This window comes from Dasypus novemcinctus, chromosome 22 (genome assembly GCF_030445035.2).
Source record: "Dasypus novemcinctus isolate mDasNov1 chromosome 22, mDasNov1.1.hap2, whole genome shotgun sequence".
Lineage (NCBI taxonomy): Eukaryota > Metazoa > Chordata > Mammalia > Cingulata > Dasypodidae > Dasypus > Dasypus novemcinctus.
The window spans coordinates 50,199,582-50,225,166 of NC_080694.1; the positions used below are offsets into that span (position 1 = coordinate 50,199,582).

Genomic DNA, 25,585 nt, shown 5'->3' on the forward strand with positions numbered 1-25,585 from the left:
ATCTCATAAGGAAAGTTCAGAAGTCCTGTGGGAATCAGGAGGATGTATGAGCATTTGTTTCTACCCCAGAAAAAAGACAAGCAAAGCCACAACACTGTCCAAGCCAAGAGGTCTGCGGCTTTTCAGCAGAACCAGTGCCAGAGAGGAGGTCCTCATGGCCCCCTCTGCGGACACGAGCTCCACACGGCTGACCTGGTGAATCCGCAGGGCAAACCTGACCTCACTTGTTAATCACCATGACTGGGATGCCAATTTCCTCTGTGGGGTTTATGATCAGACCTTCTATAATCATGCGGACAGGTCTTAAAACACTGGCATGCCCGAAGTAATGATACGGTTGTTACTTGTAAGACATTGCCGGAACAACAGAGCGCTCCTATACGGAATTCCTGCAGGCCAAGTCACAGACCTGAGTCATTCAGCCTGACTCACAGAGGATACCGGTCCCTGAGAAGGCAGCACCCGTGAGTCTCCACGTTTGCTCGTGATCTGTTCCTTAGGGAACAGCAGCAGTGGACTCAAAGCCACCCAGCGTGTGTACCGGGAGCTGGGTAACCACGGTAATTCTCTATGGAAGACCTGATAGCAAATCACAGAAGAAAAACTAGGGATGAGAAAGGACAGTGCAAGTACTAACTTCTGACTCCTGAAGAGGCACCGGGTTAAAAGTTCTAGGAAATGGGAGGCCGTAACCCCTGTTCTTGGATACGATCTGCAGGAACAAAGGAGGTACACACAGACCACTAAGCGTGGCAACGCTGGACATGACACACGCCCAGGATATTTCTCAGTCTTCCCAATTTTAACCCAGTCTGTCATTTTACCAGGTTAGGCAGCGACCCCTGGGTTCCTTCTTTTTCCCACTTCCTTTCTCTTTAGAGTTAGTATGAAAAAAACAGATGGTCAGGCTCAGTATGCAGGACGTGGGATCCCTGGCCTGCTCCGTCGTGTGGGTGTTTTCCACGTCTATATTGTGCTGACAGCCAGGGGGAATCTGATGAGTCTGGACCTGGCAGGTGGCCCAGCTGCACATCAGAGCACCTGGACAAGGCATGACCAGACAGGCTCTTCACGCAAGCCTGAGGGGACAAGGAAGGCTGGACTTGGACAAGGTTTAAGCAAATCTCTAAGACCTTGGGTGTATGGAAGCACTGCTCTCAACAACTGTAATCCCTAGTGCCTTTAAACCTGGTTTAAGTCACAAGACCAAAAACTACAGAGTTCAGACAAAGGAACTAAGGCTTTGAGGCTTGCCTCGGTGATGCTAGATTTAAGTTTTAACCAACTTCAGAAGGTTTCCATTAAGAGGCCTGGTAAATGGAGACCAAGAAACTTTGCCATGGGGGTAAAGATAGACCATGGGGCCATTTTCCATGCTGGCATCCAAGAGCTATCAGCATTTCAGTCCTTGGGAGTCTTAACTTGAGGCATGGCATAGGGTGACACACCCAGACAAATGTTTCCACCCCAGCGACAGCCCTGGGCTGGTCATGAGCTGGCAGGGGAGCCCGGCTCTGTGTTTACTGCAGGATAAAGTGGCTGACTCACCGAGGAGGGGCCATGCAACTGCTGCCCTCAGAAGCAGGGCCAAGGATGAAAGGAAAATAAAGCACCTCACCTGCGAGGGCTGTCTTACAAAGGAGGCATTCTGGAGTTTTCCACACAAAACAATGGCAAAAAAAGTGAATGTTCATTTCCTCCTTACTTTGGTACCAGACAGTGACTATCTTTGCACAGGGCTTCAACAGGTTACTAATTTGAACAGTTTATTTTTGGACAAAGAAGTATGTCTTGACATCTTCTCTGGACTGTGGGGTGCACAATATTTACAGCATTGCAGGGAAAGGTAAAACAAAGCCCCAAGCAAACACAGGCATCCTGGGCTCTAGAGAACTTCTGACAGGAGGGAGAATGCGCTTAGCACATTGCCTGGCCAGGTTCCAGCCAGAGCACTTGAGTAGGATTTCCTTAACACAGCCAGTCTCTCTGCAGGGAGAAGAGAACACAGCCAGGGCTCAGGTAAAATTGATAAGATCGTCTAACCATTGATTAGGGTACACATTTAACATTGCTTTCAGCTCTCCCACACATAACAGGGCCTCTCTGAACCTCTGTTTCTTCATCAGTAAAATGGAGGCAATAATAGTTTCTACCTGAATGCATGCTTATGACAACTTACCTACTGCATGTAAAGAGTTTACGAAGTGCTGGAAATTTGGTACTCAGAACTCTATTGACTTTTATTGTTAACCACGCCTCTAAATATCTTTAATGAAGCTAAATGTCTCTGGGTACCAAGCAATACTCTAAAGAATAGACATGGACAAAGAAAGGGATGTGTGGAAGGTGGGGTTGTGTGGGAAAAAATTCGGGAGATTAACAGGGTGAGAAAGAAAAGAGAGGTGCATATAGAGAGAGAAAGAGAGAGAAAGAGAGACAGGTAGTTTTAACAAATTATTTCTGACATCTTTACAAAGAAGCTTCCTTAACTGACTTTCACTTATCCAATTCTGATTAACCAACACTCTCCCTTCCATTTATAAAATACACTGCTACATGCCCACTGCATGCTAAATCACCCCCAGCTGGTAGGCTACCCTATGGCCTCCCACCAGCTGAGTCATAGCCTTACAAAGGGTGAGTTGTGTTTGCCCTTAAATTGGGTTATGTCCGATGTACTTCTCTGGAACCACAAAATTTAATTAACAAATGCAAAAAGAGACACTGAGTCTCAGAAAAATGAAGTTGCATGCTTAAAAAAAACTGATAAAGGGGAATCGCTAAAGAACTGTGCTCAAACTGGATATGGGTGAGACAATGGGAAAAGACTGGGGAGAAATAATAAAAATCCAGAAGGATTCTGCATTCAAATCATTCCTTTTAAGATGACAGGGATCATTTACAATGAATCCCTACTCTAACAAACTTTTCAAAAAGCCAACTACTACTGCTTTTCATGGAGAGTTTCTACGGTATTGGATAAATTTAACTGCTAAAAATTATCGAGTGTTTACTCTGAGCAAGGCACTTGCTGAGAACTTCATATATGTAATCTCATTTGGTTCGCACAAGACTCGTAGTTTACAGGAGGCACTGTCAATTGTCACAGAGTTAGGAAGAGGCAGACCCAGGATTTGAACCCAGGAAATAGGACTCCAGAGCCTGTGGCTTGAACCACTAGAAATCTGACTTTTATTTAAATAGGGTACCTGAATAGTAAAATAATGAACCAATACAATATGCGAAAATGAATCAATATTGTGGAGCTCTGCTAAGAAATTGGTTCTCTTTTGTCTACTGTTAGCTTTTAGAATGTAAACTTGATGCACAAATGTTTTGTGCCATTACTCTTCTGACTTTGGTTAAACAATGTGAAGCAGGAGCCACTTTTGCCGCAGAGGAAATAAAACCTCGCATCAAGCAAAGAGAATCAAACACGCGGCTCCTCCCGCAGCCACAGCCCATAGCTGCTTGGTGCTCATCTCTCACCTCTCCCCGTGAAGAGGAGCTAGCAAAACTACAATCAGATGGACAACCTTTCTCCTGAACAATGCCTGAAAACACATTGTCTCAGCAAGTTTGAGATGCATGCCATATGGCAAGAATTGTTTTATAATTTCTAAAGTCAACAGCTCAGCCTCTCTCAGGCCAGGAAATGGTCACGTCCATAGCAATCTCCAGATCTGCTCTCACCAGCTTGGTTTTTATTTTAGAGAAAAATTAAGTTATGAAAAAATATCCCCTATGAGGAAAAAAAGAATTAAGGTTACTAGAAGTCACCAATCAACCAACATGACACATTTGAGGCAATGATAAAAATATGTATTTTGCTTGTAGAGAATGCCTTAATGATAATTGATAGTGATTTAAACATTTACAAAGACGTATTAAATGTTAGGATGGCTCTCAAGTTTTGTCAGTATTTACTACAACACAAGAGCTTTATCATTGTAAATTTGTATCTATATATATGGGGTGGGTGTGTATATGTGCATGCATATATGGAGCAGGGGAAGATACATGGATTGATGTAGAAATGCTACGTTTTAGATGCCTAACTCTGCAGGTTACATGTGTTTTACTTTTTTTTCCTGCCCCTAACATAAGGATATTTTGCTTCAAAGACTTGGATTTCCTTGCCAGACAAGCATTACCATAACTACCTAGTTAAAACGTAATAGGAAGAGATACTATATTTAAATGCAAAATATTATTGAATGTCACTCAAATGGCTAAACAAACAAGCTTTTGATTTGCTCCCCCAAAAGTCCATTGGACAGCTGTGCAGCCAGCATAAAACAGCAGATTCATGTTTTATCAGGGAGCAAAAGGGGATCTGAAATCATTCTCGGCCATACCTCCTTTCATAGGTGAGGAAACACATGCACAAAGGTTGTCTTGCCCAGAGTCTAACAGTTTGTGGCAAAACGAGGTCTGATAAATCCCAATACAATCCATTTTATTTCCAAAGTACTCATGCTACTACCTTCAATACTGCCACAACGAGACACTAACAGATGCTGATAAATATTAAGTGAGTGTTTCCTGTGTCCCAGACGCTGGGTTACATGAATGGGATATTAATTCCTCAAATCAACCCTAGGAGATCCTTATGTAACATATGAAGAAACAGAAGTGTAGTGAGATGAAGTAACTCACCCAACCTAAACGAAGATGGCCAGTGGTGGAGCCAGGATTTGAAACCAGTGTGTCTGACTTAAAAACCCACATTCTTCAGCCACTCAAACCAACCCACTGCAATTAGACATACTATAGACTTAAGTATTTCTAAACCAAAAAGCCTAAGAGTGAAGGTTTTGCTATAGCTTTTAATAAGTAGCAAAACCTAATTGAGAACTTAATATTTGATACCCTACAGAAGACAGAGAGCCCTTGCTTCTCTTTGATTTCTCAACCAATCCATGCACTTCACTTTCTCTCTCTCTGCATCCCCCCAGTTTTGAAAGCTGCCTTGAGAACCCTGATTCGGTTTCAATGATGCCATTATTCATTAAGCCTGACAAACAGGTGGGTTTCAGGAAACATGTGCTTCCCCTTCTTCATTTCCTGAATTTCCCACCAGACAATGAATGCTTCTATCTTAGCTTTTCTATTCACCATTAAGAAGGAATCCTGGGGAGTTCTGCTACTTTCTCAAATAGTGGAAAAAAATCTTTGGAGTATATAGGCAGTGCCTTATAAAAGAAAACAGACAAATAAGCTAAGCCTTCAATATTAATGCTTGTACGTATGAACCTTATTCTGGTAAAAGTGAAACTTAGCCTAATAACAACTAATGCCTAAGTGTTACCAAATGAAAACTTCGTTACTCAAATGTGGCCTCTCTCTAAGCCAAACTCAGCAAATAAACTGACTACCTTCCCCATAACATGGGACATGACTCCTTGGGATGAGCCTCCCTGGCACTGAGGGATTAATACCAAGTGCTGACCAGCAATACATTTGGAAAAAGACCTTGACCAAAAAGGGGACACATCAAATACAAGAGAGTTTTTATGGCTAAGAGATTTCAAAATGAGTCAAGAGGTCATTCCTGAGGTTACATTTATGCATGTCTCAGGCAGATCTCACTAACTGACTCAGTAAACATAGTGTCAAACAGGAGTGCTTCTGAGGGTTTTAGAAATGTCTGGACACTATAGGCAAGGCACACAACCCCATGAAATTACCACCTCTTCAATGGGTCTTATCCTGGAATATATAATAATCTGTTTTCTCAGTATAACAGTGAGACTTATTTATAGTTTCTCTACTCATGATTCTTCAGTTTTAGTAGAACCTAAAATTAGCACTATATCCATTAAGTGTATGTCCCAGAGACTTAAATCTTTGATCTGTTCATATGCCAATTGAGCCCTGAATCTCAGCAGAGTTGTGGCCAACACCCACTCTCCACAGTTCATCAGACTTATCCAGGACAACTAACAAAATGATAATGTATAACTCCCATCCCAGAAAACAAAGAGTAACTATAACTGTTAGCAAAACATTCTCTTCCATCTGCTCCATAATATCTAAGGCCCTTCTCAATCTGAAACAGAGTGGTCATCACCATCCCCAAATCCTCAGAATTAAGGAATGAACAACCATAATGGGGGAATGCAAACATGGACCAAAGTAGATTTATTGTTACTGTCATAACAGAAGAACTTGTAACAATGATATAAAGAGAGTGGTTACCAGAGGTTCAGAGGGGAGGGGAAGGGAAAAATAGGTGAAATAGAGGGCATTTTTAGGGCATTAGAATTGTTCTGCGTGATACTGCAATGGTGGTTATGGGCCATTATACATTTTGTCAAAACCTATAAAATTGTACAGTACAAAGTGTAAACCATAATGTAAACTATAGACCTTGGCTAGTAGTAATGCTTCAGTATTGGCTCATCAGTTGTAACAAATGTACTAAACTAATGTAAGATGTAAATAATAGGGGGAAATGTTGGAGGGGGAGAGGATGGGTTATGTGGCAATCCACTATACTTTTGATATAACTTTTCTGTAATCTAAAGCTTTTCTAAAATTAAAGTTCAATTAAAAAAAGAGAAGAGCTGTTTCCTTTTTTTTTTTAATGAAGAGAAAAGAAACCAAATTAACATGGAAACCAATCAACTAGTAATACCATTACTAGAAAGACTATTATGATGGATAAAAAACCAAACCTGACAGGGAATGGATGTAGCTCAGGTGGTCGAGCACCTGCCTTCCATATACGAGGTCCCAGGTCTGATGCCCGGTACCTCCTAAAGACAAACAATTGAAATAACCAACTCTCATTGGGGAGCAGATGTAGCTCAGTGGTTGAGAGACTGCTTCCCATGAACAAGGTCCTAGGTTCAATCCCCGGTACCTTCTTAAAAAAGCAAAAACAAAAAATCAAACCAGAGAGAACAGCAAGAAAGAATTTTGCTTCCTGCTAAGCTAGTCACAGTATTTATAAATTAACAAGGAATTATCTAAAGAATAAGAAAAGTCCCACCCCCAAGTTCTGTAAATAGACAATGCACTTGGAACAGGGCAAAGTGGAACACGAGATTTGATGTGATCATGCAACTTAAAATTTAGTAAATATGCCACTAGCATACCATGTTTAAAAATCATTTTTAGGAAGATGGACTACTGATGGGCCCTCAATATTGATGAATAAACTTATGAACCATTACTTTTGAAATTGAACCTTAGACTAGGGTGCCTAAGAGTTACCTCCTGAGAGCTTCCTTGTTGCTCAAATGTGGCCTCTCTCTAAGCAGAACTCAGCATATAAATGTATTACCTTCCCCCCAGAGAGGGACATGACTCCTGGGGATGAGCCTCTCTGGCTCTGAGGGATTACTACCAAGCATCAACTAGCAATGCAACTGGAAAATAATGCTGACCAAAAGGGGGAAAGCGTAAAGACAAATGAGTTTATATGGCTAAGAGACTTCAAAGCAAGTTGGGAGGTCATTCCAGAGGTTACATTTATGCATGTCTCAGCAGGATCTCAATGACTGCCAAAGTAAATATTGCCACAAATAGCAGAGACATCCAGACAGTACAGGAAGGGCAGACATCTCAGGAGTTTGGTGCCCTGCCAGTGGGTCCTACTTTGGAATTTATGCTCTCCAGTGTGATAGTGTTAGACTCAGTTATGGTTTCCCTACACATGGCTCTTCTCCTTGTATTTGAACCTATAGTCAGTGCTAGAGTTGATAGGTATATGTCCAAGAAACTTAAATCTTTGGGCTGTCCATGTACCAGCTGCACCCTGAATGTCAATAGAGTTGCAAGACCTACTTTCCAATTCACTGAACTCACCCAGGACAACTAAAAAGGAGATAGTAATGGACAATCACCATCCCAAGGAACAGAGAGAGTCTGCAACTGTAAGCAAGATAGTCCCATCCATCTGCCTCAGGAGATCTAAGCCACTTCTCAATTAGAGGTGGAGCAGGCATCACCATCCCAGAATCCTCAGAATGGAGGAATGAATAATGGACTAGAGTAGACTTACTGGTATTCTAGCAATGGAAGAACTTTTATCATTGATGTGGAGGCAGTGGCTACTTGAGGTTCTGAGGAGAGGGAAAAACAGGTGTAATATGGGGGCATTTTGGGGACTTGGGAATTGTCTTGATAACATTGCAATGACAAATACAAACCATTATATATCTTGTCATAACTTACAAAATTGTGTGGGAGAAGAGTGTACACTACAACATAAACTATAATCCAGGCTTAGTGGTAATCCTCCAAAATGTGTTCATTAAGTGCACTACACTAATGAAGGATGTTGTTAATGTGGGAAAAATGTAGAAGGGGTTGGGAGTGGGGCATATTACGAATCCCCTATATTTTTTATGTAACATTTATATAATCTGAGTATATATTTTTTAAAAATTAAAAAGTCTATTTTAAGAACATCATTTTTAGGGAGTAGATGTTGCTTAAGAGGTTAAGTGCCCACTTCCCACATGGGAGGTCTCAGGTTCAGTTTCTGGTGCCTCCTGAAAAAAACAAAAAACAAAAAACAAACACGCTAAACAAATAAAAAAACTAACTCAGGGAAGCCAATGTGGCTCAGTAGTTGAGCACTGGCTTCCCACATAAAAGGTCTCAGGTTCAGTACCCAGCCGCCAATACTTCAAAAAAAAAAATCATTTTTATAATTTTAATATTTCTGAACACACAATTTGAAATGAAAAACTACAGAAATTTCCAGTTGCCCATATGACTTTATCTCTGTACTACATAAAGTTATTTCTGGTAAAAGAAAAAAAAGGATGCTTATATCCAGGGACATGAGTGATACGTTACAGAAGACTAGAGGGGTCTTTCTGGTCAATAAAGGAGGAAGTGATTTCAAAAGATACGAAAAGAAAGAAGAAAACAATCTTTCTTAACCATTATTTTATCTACATTGTTCAAACAGCTGCTGTTTTCTATATATCAGTCTAAATTTCTCAGCCAAGCTTGCAGAATTTCCTATTATTCAGCTTTACTCAACATATGCAATGAGGTCTCCCACTGCTTATCCCAGGATGCACCATCTGCTGAGGCCAGTGCTGACCACCGTGCTGAGCCCCACCTCTGCGTCTCCACTTACAGAAAGTCAATAGAAGGACCACCTATGGTACATGACATTACCTGTTAGCTCTCCCCACAACCATGTGAGATGGGCAGCATCATTTCTACTGTTCCCATTTTCCAGATAAGAAATAACAGCTCAGAGAGAACCAAAGCAGTGATTCCGAGATTCAAACCCCGGACTGACTTCCAAGTCCATGAGTTTTCCTTGATACTTCCTCTTGTAGGGAAGCTCTCACACTCCCCTTTGGCTAAACTATGCGTAACTGATAGGCCTAGGGTAAGTCCCACCTCTTCCACGACACCTTCCCAGGCAACTTCAGCCTTTCCACATTTTGCCTCTTCTTATATTTTTCAATAGCCCTTAAAACCTGTAAAATTTAGAGTCTGCTTATATATTATCTCAAAATGTTTACTGTTGTTTGACATGGATTTCTTCTGATTCCCAACTAATTCTTGAGTTTCTCAGGCGCTTCCTGAGCTGCACAGACAGGAGTTTCATAAATATTAATACTTAAAAGACTAGCCTTGAGACTTTCTAGTTTCTTGGGTTATACAAGAGGAACAAGCAATAGATCCTGGTCTGGGGCACAGAATGGGTGGTGGGGAGCCAGGGAGCAGAGCATGGAGAAGGCAGACTGGACCCACATCATAAAAGACCATGACTATAGTTTGAGTTTAGATTTTATCTGGTAGTTAATGAGGATTCCTTAAAAGTATCTGCAAGGAGCATGAGAAGAGTCCTAGCTCAGAAAGACATATCCGACTGCAACTGAACAACATCACTGGAACAGGGCAAGAGATTGGATGTTGCACAGTTATAGCATTTGTCCCCATTTGTCTCTGTAAGAGTAGGAAATGTTCTACTTTTGTTGTTTATTTAAATCTAAAAGTACACGCCCAGCACAAAAATATACTTAGTGCTAACAGTCAAAACATACTGCTCCAGACTCTAGAATTTATCAGTCCCAAAAAGCCAATAAAAAGACAAATTAATTATAACCAACATTAAAAACTACCTATTGGGAAGCAGATTTGGTTCAATGGATAGGACGTCTGCCTACCATATGGGAGGCCTGCAGTTTGAACTCCGGGTCTCCTTGACCTGTGTGGAGCTGGCCCACATCCAGTGCTGATGTGCACAAGCAGTGCCGTGCCACGCAGGGATGTCCTCCGCATAGGGGAGTCCCACACGCAAGGACTGCGCCCTGTAGGGAGAGCCGCTCAGCATGAAAAAAGTGCAGCCTGCCCAGGAGTGGCGCCGCACACAGAGAGCTGACGTAGCAAGATGATGCAACAAAAAGAGACACAGGTTCCGGGTGCCGCTGACAAGAATACAAGTGGACACAGAAGATCACACAGCGAATGGACACACAGCAGACAACTGGGGGAGGGAGGGCGAGGGGAGGGAAGAGAAATAAAAAATAAATAAAAATCTTAAAAAAAAAAACAGCTACCTATTTACTTTAATAGAATATACTGCGGAAGTTGCAGGAACGATGTTTGGAAAGAAATGCTAGTTCACTCAATGTGAGCCACTGGAGGATTTTTTCATGATTGTAAGATTTGAAAAAATTATATACCAAATAATTTCTCAGTAAGTTTGCTTTTCATGGCAAGGAAAGGCTATCAATTAAAAAAAAAAAAAAATTCCCTAGAAGCAAGTATCTTTCTTTTACCTTCAAATCTTTGAGGACCTACATTCTCCCCTCCTTGCTTTTTTGTTTGTTTTGTTTTTAACTAAATGGGAAAATAAAGGGAAAACACTCATTAAGATGAACTATCTAAGAGAACAAGGACCCAATCAGAAGGGTGTTAGCCAGTAATGCAAATGTTTCCTCTTGAACTAAAGCAATTGTGATCCACTCCTAAGAAAACCTGACTCACCTAAGAAGATAAATAATAAAATTAGCAGCTGTTGGTGTATGATGGAATGGTGATAAAATGCCTCAAGGAAGGAGCCCTAGCAGAAGTGAGACTAGGAGGAGGTTTCCCGGTGGAATGTGTAGTTTAGATCATGTCACCCCTCAGTGCTCGGGAAACTCAGGACCTGCGTAAGTTCTGCAAACGCCATCCGCACCATGTGCCCGACGGTGTGGAGCGGTGGCCCCTGAGCGCTGGGGAGAAGGAAAGGTGTGACAAACTAAACCTCGTCTTCCTGCAGCAGAAACAGCCACCGTTTATGGCTTGGGTGGGTCCCCACTACCTCTAGTGCTAGGAACACCTCTGTGGATGCTGATCCCCGCCTTTAAAGGTGAAGAGCCCAAAGCCTCGAGAGGTTAAAAAAGGACAAATGTTCTATGACTTCACCGTTAAGAAATAATTAGAATAAGCAAAGTCACAGAGCCAGAAACTAGAACACAGGGTAGCAGGGGCCAGGCTGGGAGCAGGGGAGGGGAGGTTAGTGTTTGAATTTCTATTGGGGATGATGGGAGCTGGGTCACAGATGGTGGTGAAGGCAGCTTAGTGCTGTAAATAACAGTAAGAGCACAAATTACACACCTGAACGCGGTTAAAGAAAATTTTAGGTTGCTTATATGATACTAGAATAAAAACTTAAAACAAGAACACAGGACTGTACAACACAAAGAGGGATTCCCTACTGCAAACCATGGACTGCAGTTACTAGTACAATAATATTCCTCTACCAATTGTAACAAACGTGCCACCGAATGCAAAGCGTTAATAATGGGGGGGGGGTATAATTTGGGAACTCTATTTTCTGCTTGATTTTTCTATACACTTACAACACCCCCCACCCCCCCAAAAAAAAAGCTGGCAAAGGCTTCTCTGCAAGTAAGTGGCAGAGACAGATTCTGAAACCAAATCTCACCAACTTCAAAGCTCACTTGCTAGAATTGGAAAGAATGTGAATTTCATGGGAAAAACAAAACTCCAGAGTAATTAAGGAAAATACATGTAATAGAAGAAGAAGCCAGAGGCCCAACAGTCAAGTGCAGAGGAAGAACCAACTTACCAGCATATTTTGTAGTGTTAGATTCATCCATGGACCAAAAGCAATAATCAAAGGCAAATACCTGAAAGAAAAATATTAAACTTAAAAAATTAGTTTCTTACAAATACATCAGACTACAAAAAAATCGGAACAGTTACTTATTTGAGTGTTGTTAGAACAATTATTTATTATGACTGTTTCAAAAACAGTTTCAAGGATGTTTTAATTTCTTTGTCTTGGGTAGCCCAATCGTTTTCCTTGTAATCTTGGTACAAGTATAAACAAACTATGCACAAACTATTAGCCTTCTTTGCATGGCCAAAAACTTAATTTATAATTGAGTAATAAAAGGAGATGCAAGTTAATTTTTGGTAACCATGGTTTTGTAAGCTCTTGTAGATGCTTCGATTTTCCAAAATAAACTCCTCTGACATTTCAAAAGAGTTAACTATTTTCTTGAGTTATTCCTTGGAAACTGACCACATCGAACAAAAAAGAAATCATTTCTTCAAAGCCAGCACATTATGGGAGGGAAATGTGTTATTAATAACTTCTCCCTCGTTTCATTAGAATGCCTAAATGCTCATTTCATCTATTAGTTCTGAAGTCACTAGTCTCTTTGTTAGAGTGTGGGAGAAGGGGGACTTTTAATGCATGTTCCTGGATAAAATTTTTTTTGAAAATCAATTTTGGAAACCAACTATAAATCTTCTATTTCATTAATGCCAACCAACATTGTGAGAACCTAATTTTGTAAAGGCGTTCATACCTTTCCAGAGCTTTTAACTCGAAAAGAAGCCAAAAGTACGGTATTCTCTAGTTGTTTTTAAAATCTGAAAGCTATTGTCTTCATTGCTTTCAACAAAAAATGACTCCACCTTCTCAGAAGCCCACACTTTCTTCGTAGTTTGCAACTTGTAAAATTCATACCAGCATTTAATTCCCTGCAGCGTGTTGTACACATCTGCTCCACCTTCAACAGTCTCTTAAAAATGTTAGCTTTGCATTTTTGCCAACCACTGAACAAGTAGTAAAGATATGACAAGCTGTTTTTAATAAGGCAAATGTGTTGAATGATGTATATTCTGAGGTAGTGGAGTTCTAGGACTTGTGATCAGGATGTAGCATAGTCAAACTCCACTCTTATCTGAAAGTGCTAGCAGACTTCAATTTATAGTTAAAAAAGAAAGAAGCATATTCTAAGTCCCTTGAAGAAAGAGAAAGCATCCGTCTTCTAAGGACTGTGATTAAATCAAATATGAAGGCACTTTCAATTGCTTTACTCCTGTATCTTTTCCTCTATCCTTTCTAGTTGCTTGCTTTCACTAATATGTTCTCCAATTGTAAAATAATTAATTCAGAAAGCAATCAACAATTACCCATTTGCCAGCCCTTTTGGTTTTAGGTGCTATAGGGTACTCAAATAGGCATGTTTTCTGTTCTCTTGCTGTTTACAGTCTGGTTAAAAAGGAAAAACATAAGTCAATTATTCGTGAAAAAAAAATATACTTTTTTCCAAAATCACACCCTCTCTCCAGGTCCAAAGTTGAGTCATTCAATACTTAATATGTCAAGATAATTTAATTTTGTGCAAGAAAAATATTTCTGAACATATACATCAGATTTTTACAAACTCTAAGTCCCCTCCCTTTTCAAAATTTCTCTTTATTAAAATTTTTCATTATTTAAAGTATCACTTCCTTATGAAAACTTTCTTTAGGATTTTGCCTCTTATTCTCTGAATTCTGTACCAGTCTAAACAGGTGTAGAATTATATATAATCATATATATACATATATGCAATTATATATAGTTATATAATTCCTTTTGTTCTGATACATTATTAATTTTTAGAGAACAAGGCCTTGGTTTTCCTCATGCTTTATTGCCCATAATTCCACCAAACAAAAACACACTGAGGGTTTCTTTTTTAAAGCAACTTCCTGGTGAAATACCTTAGAATTAAATGATATTGTGAAAATCTGTGTTTGTCATGTGTGATAGCTACTTAAACCAGGACACACAGGTCAACGTGAAACCTTCGGCTTAACTGACAGTATGGTAGATGTAACAGCAGTACTTTGTCAAAGTCTCTGTTTTCCTTTCAACCACAGTATTGACAAGACTGTGTCACTCTACAGACAGCTTATGGACTCCTACCAAAAAGACCGGGGCAAGCTCCCCTCTCCATCTCTATACTACGTCGAGGGTTGGCCACCAATGATGAAGCAGTCCTCTGGGTGTGGGAAGTGGCAGGGGGCGAGGGGAGAACACAGAAAGACATGGAGCGTCTCCTGAACTCCCCTTCCTGCCCAGCGCCACCTCCTCCACTGTTTCCTGGACTTTGCCTCTGAAAGCATTCTTTCAGCTCTGTGCCCTTTTTTTTTTTTTTAAGATTTATTTATTTATCCCCTACCCCCCCCCCCGCCGGTGTCTGCTCTCTGTGTCCATTTGTCTGCTCTCTGTGTCCATTTGCTATGTGTTCTTCTCTGTCTGCTTGTCTTCTCTTTAGGTGGTACCGGGTACCGATCCCAAGACCTTCTGGAGTGGGAGTGAGATGCTCAATCTCTTGCGCCACCTCAGCTCCCTGGTTTGCTGCAAATCTTATTGTCTCTTCTTTGTGTCTCTTTTTGTTGCATCATCTTGCTGTGCCAGCTTTCTGTGTAGGCCAGCATTCCACTCCAGTCAGATAGCCATGCGGGCCAGCACTCCACGTGGTCCAGCTCGCCTTCACCAGGAGACCCTGGGAATCGAACCCTGGACCTCCCCTATGGTGGACAGAAAGCCATTCACTCGAGGACATCCGCTTCCCATCTCTGCCTTCTTAACCAAGAGCTATACCTCTCTCATGTCCACACGTCAACCTTATTGCACATTTTACATTAAATCAGGACTGTCTATGGGAATTTGAGCTAAACACCTACTAAAACATGCTCAGCATGTCACTATAGGGTTGAGTAGAAATACAAAAATGGAATAATTACAGTGGGATGAAAGAAGGCTCAGGAATGGTTTTTAGAGGAGATAAAGGTGGGGTTGGATTTTTGGAAGATAGCTTTTGGCTAGACTAGAAGAAAAGACATGCCAGGTAAAGCACAACACGGTGAACAGGAGAGACAAGACGGGGCCGGTGTGGCTGCAGCCATGTCCGGTGAGCGGTGGGGGTGGGAGAAAGGCAAGCCTGGCGGTGGGTGCTGAGGTCAGCTCAGGGAAGACTCCACGCGCCTTAGAAGAAGCCTCGAGTTTACCTCGCTGGCAACTGTGAGGATCACGTTCTCATTTGAGAGCAACCGCCGTGGCAGCCATGTGGAAGATGAAATGAATGGGTACAGGACCAAGAGGCCAGTTAGCAGAACTAAAAAAGCTCCTACTAACCAGTCCCAGAAGGGATGGAGAAAAGCTGCAGTGAACACCAACTTTTTTTTGGCCCAGCACCCCCATTTATTCTAGAAATAGCACATTTTCTTTCGGTTATTGTCCTAACCGTCCATCTGGCCCCCAAGGGTGCTGCCGAGTTGTTTAATGTCCTGACCAGCAGGGGAGAAGGCAGGACGGGGCTTTTTGGATTTGGGACTAAGGAAGTCAAACTAGGTTTTTTCTTCCCCCCCATTGGCCGATGTTGAAAACTCGGGGCTACGCTGTAGCAGCTGGTCTGCAGTGCGGGCAGCTAAGGAAGGACGCACCTGGGGACCGAGGCGGGCCACGGGCGCTGGGGAGACACGGAGACCTGACTGCAGCCGAAGCTTCCTGTCCTTGAGTTCTCCCAGACGTCCTAAGGTTCTGACAAAGGCCTTTATCTCTTGGTTCAACTAGTTTTACTTCCTGTCACTTTTTACTAAAAGACCCCAACTGCTACAGGAAGAACTAAAAATGACAGATGTGAAAGGAAGAGATAACTAGGCTCGATCATCCTTGGAAGATAAGACCGAAGGGAAGGAGTGGCTATTATCAGCCCCTGTTTTGAGAATGAGGAAGAAAGGTGCCAAAAGAGTGCCCAGGAAACCCATCTGAGTTTCAATACATTTGAAATAGGAAAATAGGTCTTCCAAATCCCAGACGAACACATTCCAACAAAGCGTAGAGCATTCATTTATATTTGGCACGCTACGCATGTAAACTGGTGGTGCCTAAACAATGAAGCACTGACTCCAACTCTTTCAAATATCCCACTGCTTTCATGTTTAATTCATTGTCATTCTTTTTAAAAACAGGTTCAGTTATTGCTAAAGGCGGGGGTGGGGAAACCAAAATGCATAATCTTTGGTATTTCCAGTTCTTTCATGACCTGGTTATTTCCTTCCAAAAACCCAGCCACCTACATTGCTCCTTCCACAGCACATTCAAAAAGTAATTTGAGGGAAGCAGATGTGGCTCAATCGACTGGGCTCGCAGTCTACCACATGGGAAGCTCTGGGTTTGCGTCCTGGGGCCTCCTTGTGAAGGCAAGCTGGCCTGCGCCCGAGGAGAGCTGATGGCCCATAACCACGGAGAGCTGACGGCCCATGCCTGCGGAGAGCTGGCGCAGCAAGATGATGCAACAAAGAGACAAGCAGACACAGAAGAACGCGCAGCGAATGGACACAGAGAGCAGAGAGCAAGAAAGCAAGCAGCAAAGGGTGGGATAAATAAATAAAAATAAATCTAAAAAAAACCAAAGAGGTAATTTGAATGTTTCAAACAAAAAATATCTCCTCCACAAAAAACAGCCCGAAAGATAAACTGCAAATGTCTAAGCATGTACTGTATGCTCGCTCGTCTGCTGCCCTAATGAAGATTATTTTGGTTCACTAAAAAAGAAAATACATAAATGAGACCCAGATTGAATTTGCATCACCCTGACATCACCTGCCAGGGGCAACCTTCTGGTCTGGTTTAGAACTTCCAAAACAACACCTCATCTCACCATCCCGTCACTCCCCCACCGGGCCACAGGTGGCCTGTCCAATCACAAGGAGAGGAGCTGGGCTGACTCCAAAGCCACAGGACACCGGCCTTGAAAGGAGCTCAGGGGAAGGGGCTGTGGCTCAAGTGACTGAGCTCCCGCCTACCACACAGGAAGTCCCAGGTTCGGTTTCTGAGGCCTCCTAAAGAAGCTAGGCAAAACAGCAAGCTGACGCAACAGGCTGGTATAGTGAGCTGACACAATAAGAGACACAAGAAGGAAAAACACAGTGAGGAATACAATAAAGCAGGGAGAAGACATGGCTCAGTGATTAGGTGCCTCCCTCCCACATGGGAGGTCCCGGGTTTGGTTCCCAGTGCCTCCTAAAAAAGGAAGATGAGCACACAACAAACAGCCACAGCAAGTGCAAAGAACAAGGGGATAGGGAGAAATAAATAAAAATAAATACATTTAAAAAAAAAATAAAAAAGGACCTCAGGTCTCACTGACTTTGTTCTAATTCAGGCAGCCTAGCACTGCAAATATGTATCCTGTAGTCAGATCAAACTGGAAGCCTGAAGAGTCATGGAGACGGCCCCGGTCGGAACAGGATTCAAGGAACTTTGCCTGGTCCCGCAGGCTTCCATGGTAGCGGATCTGGAGACGGAGCAACTCCAAGGGACAGGAAATTTACCTTCTGGAGGCTATCATCCATGAAACCCTGTCAGACGCATCTGTAGGTACCTACAGGCACACAGAGTGGGAACATCTGGCTCTGAAAAAGCCAGGCAGAAGGAAAGGGGAGGGCGGGTGCCCGTAGAAACGTCAGCACAGAAACAGTGATATGTTTCCGAAGATTTTGAAAACAAACAAACAAAATCTTGGGATTTTTAAAAATGTGATACAGAATGACAAAGTGTGGTCAATTGCATTACGGCTCCCAATTATACCCTCCCTTTCCTGCAAGAGGATTATCCACCCCTGCCTACTGCAGCATCTCACGCAGGGAGAGGTGTCATTCTTGACACAGCTGACATCAAGCTCAGCTGCGTGATGTGCTTTGGCCAATGAAGTGGGAACCAACGGAGGTGCACTGCTTCCAGCGGCCGCTTTTTTCTCCCTCTGTCACAATAACTGCAAGTCCTGAGAGGGGCTGCTCCTCCAGACCGGAGCCCAGATGCAGTGACATGGCGCAGGGCCACAGCAGACCTTGGCTGGCAGGGGACGTCAGGGAAACAGTAAACCTCGCTTGTTCCAAGGCGCCAAATGGGTGGGGTTGTCACTGCTGTAAAACCTCGCACAAGCAGCCTAACGCGAGTGTTTATGGTAAGATGAGGCTGGGTTGCTTCGCTCTTGGGTTATCCAGCTTTCTCTGTTCACCAAGTGTATCCTGAACCCTGCAGCCAGGTGAATTTCTGGAAGGTATAGGTCCAATCATGTAACTTCTCCATGCGAGAATCTTGAATGATTCTTTATAGCCTGCCAATAACTAAGGTCACACTTCCACACCCTCTACAGTCTTCCTACTTTCTTGGTTTTGAATACACGACCTCCTAACTCCCCACTTTCTTGTTTCTGTTTCTTACGCACATCTTGATTCCTATCCCGTATTTCTGCCTTTTGGAACCCTACCTGTGTTTGAAGGCCTTCCTAAAATCTCCCTTTTAGCTATGAAGCTCTTCTTCCTCTGAAACCACGAAGTGCTGGAGGAGCCCATGACGATGCTTATAATACCCTCATTCCTGTTACTTAAGTGCAGTAGGTTTCATCTTCCTTGCCGTGTTACGGAATTTTACAGAGAAGGAACCATGAGTTGAATCGCCTCTTGGGCCCCACAAACTCTTCCTACAACACTTTTCATCAACTTCTCAACGGCTGTTTGTCTAAATAATGCATTTTTTTTTTGTCTTTATTCTTTATTTTTTTAATGTTACATTAAAAAAATATGAGGTCCCCATATACCCCCTGCCCCCCTTAAATTAAATGCATTTTGAATGGATAAATAAAAACGATTCCTAAGAAAAATGTGCAGCGGGAAGGTTATGCTGTCCTTGAACCCACTGCAGCTGCAACAGTCCTGGGGCCCAGGTAGAAAGGCGGAAGGCAGGGGGCTGCAGAGGGCTGCAGGGAGCTGTAGGGGGCTGCAGCTGAGCTGTCGCGTTCACCCGGGATCTGAGACAGGCAACGGCCTCCCTCCAGGCGGAGGTGAAAAGATGCGCTGGGCTCGGCCACGTTTGGTCTAAAACGGTGCTGCCCAAGAGAACTAGAGCGTGAGCCACATGCATGCTTTACTTTTGGTAGCCCCATTAAATAAGCAAAAAGAAAACGATACCAATAATTTTAATAATATATTTTAATTCACCTAATAACTCCAAAATATATACTTTGCATTCTCTCTTTTTTTTTTCCTCTCGTACTAAGTCTTCAAAGTCTGGTGTGTATTTTACACTTAGAACCGATCTCAGCTCAGACTAGCCACCTACCACGTGCTCCGTGGCTAGTGGCCACAGCACTGAGCAGCACAGGTTCTGAAGTCACCTACTGGAGGCAAACCTTTAGTTTTCAAAAGCAAAGCAGTAGAAGCAACAGAAAATGATGGCTGTCACACATGGTAAAACAAGACTGAATGAAACCATGCTTCCCACCACTTCATGTTTTTCCCCTCCTCTATTCTGAATAATTATGGCAAAACTAGGCGGTCATATATCAGGGGGCCTCTTTAAAACTGACTGTCTCCAAAAGCCCAGTTTTATTTTGCTATAATGTAATTTTCTTCTGCTCAAGATGTTGCCAACATGCAACTGCAAGCAAGACAGCTCTACCCATCTGCCCCATGGGATCTAAGCCCCCTCTCAAGTGGAAGCCTCTGCTTTGGCATCACCTCTGGTTTGGCATCATCATCCCCAAATCCTCAATACTGGGGAGTGAACAAGGGACTAAAGCATAATTATTATTATTCTATTATAGAGTTATTCTGGCAGTAAAGGCAGTGGCCACCAGAGGTTCTGAGGGGAGGGAGAGGGAAGAATAGGTGGAATATGGGGCATTTCAGGACATTGGATTTGTCCTGCATGACATTGCAGTGACAGCTGCAGGCCATTGTATATCTTGTCATGACTTACAAAATTGTGTGGGACAGAGCGTAAACTGTAATGTAGTCCATGGCTAGCACAATGCTTCCATATGGGCTCATCAATTATAACACATGCATCCCACTGAGGAGGGATGTTGATGTGGGAAAGTGTGGGAGGGGGAGGGAGTGGGGCATATGGGAATCCCTTATATTTTTTATGTAACATTCATATAAGCTAAAACATCAATAAAAATTTTTAAAAATTACTAAAAAAAAACCAAATCAAAGGCAAGAGAAAAAAAATGTTGCCAATAACCTTTTGTAAAAACAAGAAAGATTAAACACCTTGAGGTTCAGTAGTTCTTAAACTCACCTGTAAATACAATTTTAAAAAGTTTTAAAGTGAATTTAATTAACAAGATCAACTTGTCCAAATAAACTATACACTAAACTAGAACATATTATTTCTAGTCATAGGTATAAAAAGAGCAAATGGAGTATAATTATATAAACAAAGGGGTTTTACAGATATTTCCACGGCCCACAAACTCTTCCTTCGTACCCTTTCCCCCGTTTGCCCCACAGAATCTGACAAGTAGAAGACTTCTTTACAGCCATATGGTATAATAGAGACTGTACGAGCCTGGCCATCAGCGAGCTTAGGATCTGGGCCCACCTTTCCCATTCCCAACATTTCCCTTTGGTGGTCAGCTGACTCCTTAAGCCTCGGTCTCCTTGGTCTTCACATAAGAGGGTCTGAATGGTCTGAGTTCAAAACCCCCTTCCAGCTCTCCAGTGCTGGCCTGGCGTAAGGAAGGTGCTCAATAAATATTGAGGGAGGGCAAAAGAAAAAGGGAAAAAAAAGGAGGAATTCTTTTTCTTTCTTCTCTGCATGTGCTTCGGTATACATCCTCAGGAAGACAATATACTCATGTGAGATATGACAAAAGCACAAAAAGTGAAGCGTCCTAGAACACACGAGGCATTCAGGGGTCACCTGAGAGTCAATCTGGGCTGGTGAAGGCAAAGCACATGCCTGAGGACAAGTTCCTGTATCCACCAGGGGAGCATCCCTACTGGAGTAAAGAGGTAGGGATCACATACACACACACGTGAACAATTTAAAGGTATGCATGGGGAAGTGGACATGGCTCAACTGACAGAGCATCTGTCTACCATATAGAGGGTCCAGGGTTCAAACCCAGGGCCTCCTGACCCGTGTGGTGAGCTGACCCATGCGCAGTGCTGATGCACGCAAGGAGTGCCGTGCCTCACAGGGGTGTCCCCTGTGAAGGGGAGCCCCACACATAAGGAGTGTACCCACAAGGAGAGCCGCCCCATGTGAAAAAAGGATAGCCCACCCAGGAATGGCGACACACATGGAGAGCTGACGCAGCAAGATGACACCAAAAAAAGAGACGCAGTTTTCCAGCGCCACCTGATAATACAAGCAGATGCAGAAGAACACACAGAGAATAGCCACAGAGAGCAGACAATGACGGGCAGCGGGGAGGGGGTTGGAGAAGGGGAGAGAAATAAATATTTTTTTTAAAAAAGATATGCATTGGCTTACACGAAAATAAGTGTTTCTCAGCTCAGGAATTCAGATTTACAAATCAAATGATATGATACAAAACGACTGAAACAGATATTCTCTCTTTTTATCTTGACATGCTCCTTTATACATATTACAGAAAATAATTTTAATTCTAACAGAAATGGTCTAATTGAAGAGACAACCAGAAATTTATCTCCATGTTTTCCTTATCCTAACACAACACTTAGAGACAAAATAACTTTTAGGAACAAAAAAAATCCAATTCAAAGAGGACAAGAGTGAGTATCAGCCACTCTTCAATCCTACTACTAACAGAAGCATTGCATAGGGATATCTGGGTTCTCTTCATCTTTATTGCCTCCTCATCTTCTTTCCATTCTCCAAAACAGGATGAGTCCCAAGTGCTAGCCTCCATCCTCTCCTGTCTATTACCCTTGACATTCTCTTCCTTGACAACATAATAGATAGCCCTTCCTCCAACTCTCCATCTCCTCTACCCCAGAGACTGCAACCCTGTTCAGCCGGCTAGACATCTGTTACCAGACACTTTGCTGTCATCTCCCATTCAACCCACTCCAAACCCGAGCCCACTGACACCCTGCCGTGCCAAACCTTCCTTCTTTAGTTCCTGCTGATTTCTGCCATTTTGAAGCCAGAGTCACCTCTGACTCTCTTTCCTATACCATCTCCCATATGCTGGCCATAGCTAAGCCCTGGATATTTTTTTGGGCTATGTTTTGTTAATTTGGCCCTTTTTCTTCTCCAGTCTTGTGGGAACTGCTCCTCTACAGGTCTTCATTAGCTCTTTTCTGGCACAATTTATTGAATGCTGTCTCCAGTCTCCTTACTGGCCAATCCCAACCCATGCTATGCTGTGCTTTCGTATCAGTCTTCTGAAAGGTAGCTCCAGTGAGGTCACTGCTTTGGTCAAAACAGGCACTGGAGAGACATGAAAGGTAGCTAAGTCCAACCTTGCATCAGGCTTTCCACAGCTGGGTTTGGATTCAACCTCTCCTTCTAGATGTGTTGCCCAGGACTCCCCATCACACACTTTTTTTTAAGGAGGTATGGGAATTGAACCCAGGACCTCGTACATGGGAAGTGGGCACGCAACCACTGAGCCATACCCACTCCCCCATGTACTTTTTTTTTTGAGGTACTGGAGTCCAGGGACCGAACCTGGGACCTCATATGTGGGAAGATGGTGCTCAACCACTGAGCCACACAGGCTTCCCTGAGTAGCTTTTTGGTTTGCTTGTTTTGCTGGTAGTTTGCCTTTGTTTTTTCAGGAGGCACTGGGAACCTGGGACCTCCCTTGTGGCAGGTGGGTGCTCCCAACTGCTTGAGCCACATCTGCTCTCCCTGTGTAATTTTTTTTTTTAAGTTTTATTTTATTTATTTCTCCCTACCCCCCTCAGTGTTTGTGCTTGCTGTGGCTGTTCATCTTCCTTGTTTCTTAGGAGGCACTGGGAACAGAACTCAGGACTCCGGTATGGGAGGGAGGTGCCTAATCGCTTGAGCCACCTCCGTTCCCTGCTTTATTGTGTCTCTCATTTGTGTTTTTCTTCCTGTGTCTCTTGTTCATCATCTTGTGTCAGCTCATTGTGCCTGCCCATCCTGAGCTCGCTGTCTTGCTGGTCCTCTTTAGGAGGTGCTAGGAACCTCTGCTCCCTGCTGTCTTTCATTGTTTTTCTTCTTGTGTCTCTTGTTGTATCAGCTCGCCACACTTGCCTGCTGCACCAGCTCACCGTCTTCTTTAGGAGGCACCGGGAACTGAACCCAGGACCTCTCATGTGGGAGGCAGGAGCTCTCAACTGCTTGAGCCGCATCTGCTCCCCATCTCCCCCATATACTTTTAATCCAACCCAAAGCCTCATCATTCTGAGTACCACCTACAATCTTCTTTGGCATTTTTTGGCACATTTGTCTACAATCAACTGACTGAATAGATGTGGGATTTTAATAAAGAGGTCTTACACATTTTTCATTAAATATATCCCTATGTAATTAATGTTTTTATACTGCTGTACTTTATTTTCTAATTGCTAGTATACAGAAATACAACTGAGTTTTGTATTTTGATCTTTTTCCTATCACCTTGAAACTTATAAGTCCTAGGAGCTTATTGGGAGATTTTGTAAGGTTTTCCATGTTGTGTGTAAATAAAGACAATTTTACTTCTTCCTTTCCAATCAGAATTTCTTTTATTTTTTATTCTCAACTTATTGCACTGGCTAGGACTTTGAGTCCAGCGTTGAATGGTTAGAGCAAGATCCTTGCCTTGTTCCCTATCTTCGCTGGAAAGCATGACAACAGCTGCAGATTTTCCATGGAGGTCTGTATCAGGTTGAGGAGGTACTGTCTACTCCAAGTCTGCTGAAAGTCTATACCATAAACGAAGGTTGAATTTTGTGAAATGCTTTTTCAGCGTCTACTGAGATGAGCATATGAATTATAATGATTTTTTAATAAAACCTTTATGGATAAAATTCACCATTTAAAGCACATAATTCAGTGGATTTTAATATATTACCATCACAATGATGTAATTTCAGGACATTTTTATCACCCCAAAAAGAAACTAAATACTCATTAGCAGTCATTTCTTATTCTTTCCTCCTGCCAATCCAGGCAACATTAATTTACTTTCTATTTCTTTGGATTATCTTTCCTGGACATTTCATACAAATGCACTTATCCTTTTGAACTATAATGAATAATGCTGCAATGAACATTTGTGTACAGGTTGTTGGGTAGACATATGTTTTCAATTCTCTTGGGTATGTATCTGTGAGTGGAATTACTGGGTCAGAATTACTGAGTTTGTATTTAAGACTAATAATTTCTTTTTTAAACATTTGATAGAACTTACTAGTTAAGTCATAGAGGCTTGGAGTTTTCTCTGGGGAAAGTTTTTAGTAGCAAATTCAATGTCTTTTATTTTTTTATTTTATTTTTTTTTAATTCAATGTCTTTTAAAGATACACAGCTCTTCGGATTTTCTAATTTCTTCTTGTGTCAATTTTGGTTAAGTTTTATCTTTCAATAAATTTGTCTATTTCAACTAAGTTACAATTACTGGAATAAAGTTTTGAAATTATTCCCATATGATCTTTTTAATGGCAATGTCTATAGAATTGGTAGTGATGTATTCCTTCTTTTTCTACCTTCTTCTTCCACCACCCCCCTCCCGCTGCCACCTGGCTCTCTTGTCTGTTTGCTCATTGTTTTCGCTCATTGTCTGCTTGTTGCTGTTTATTCCCCATTGTCTACTCATTGTCACTTCATTGTTTGTTTGTTGTTTTCTTTAGTACTCCCATCCTGTTCTTTTAAAGATCATTTTGGTCTTCTCACTTTCTCAAAAGAGTTCATATTTATATTATTTGTTCAATGAGTAGCTTCCCTACTAGAGTTGAAATTCTTAGTGTCAAGGCCAAGACTGAAGACACTATAGGCCTTCAATAAATACAGATAAATGACACTTAGCCTTTTAGTGGGTTTCCACACTCCAAAAGCTAAATTGGATTTTTCTTCATAACGCAAGAGGCAAATAAGCGTTACCTTTTCTGGATTCCTTACCCTCACACAACGTGTCTTAGACAAATACCCACATAATGTTTGCAGTAACAGCTTGACCTGATTTCATTTCAGGAAACACAGCTATAACCAGCATTGTTGGTCTGAGGTTGTTCAAATTTCTCCTTCCTTTTGGCATCAAGTGTCCTTCTGGAACCCAATAAAATGCTCACTGGTAACAAAATCATCCCTCAATTATTCAGGGGTTGGTCATTCAGTTCCCCTCCTTCTCATATATATTTTTTCCCATCTGCACTAACTTTTGGGCTCCTCACTGGTTAAGCATGCCATCAAAGGCTGGGAAGAACAGTGGGGGTAACTCTAATTAGTGGGCTTTGTGATTGGCTGGAAATTCTGATGGGGCACATAGAGTTGGTGGAAGACTGAATATCTAAAAGCATGGGGAGTTTTTCTGACAATTTCAACTGTTCTTCATAGGGTACAGAACAAAGATAA

General features: G+C 42.2%; 1 protein-coding gene across 8 annotated transcripts in view; it reads right to left on the minus strand.

Moving 5' to 3' along the window:
* Nucleotides 1-25,585, minus strand: part of KIF13A (kinesin family member 13A) — a 213,367-nt gene that overhangs the window by 92,301 nt on the left and 95,481 nt on the right. For all 8 annotated transcript variants that reach the window (XM_058285282.2, XM_058285277.2, XM_058285281.2 and 5 more), the window contains exon 4: nucleotides 12,062-12,122. In XM_058285282.2, coding sequence (XP_058141265.1) covers nucleotides 12,062-12,122 — 61 coding nt within the window. The remainder of the gene's footprint in view (nucleotides 1-12,061; nucleotides 12,123-25,585) is intronic.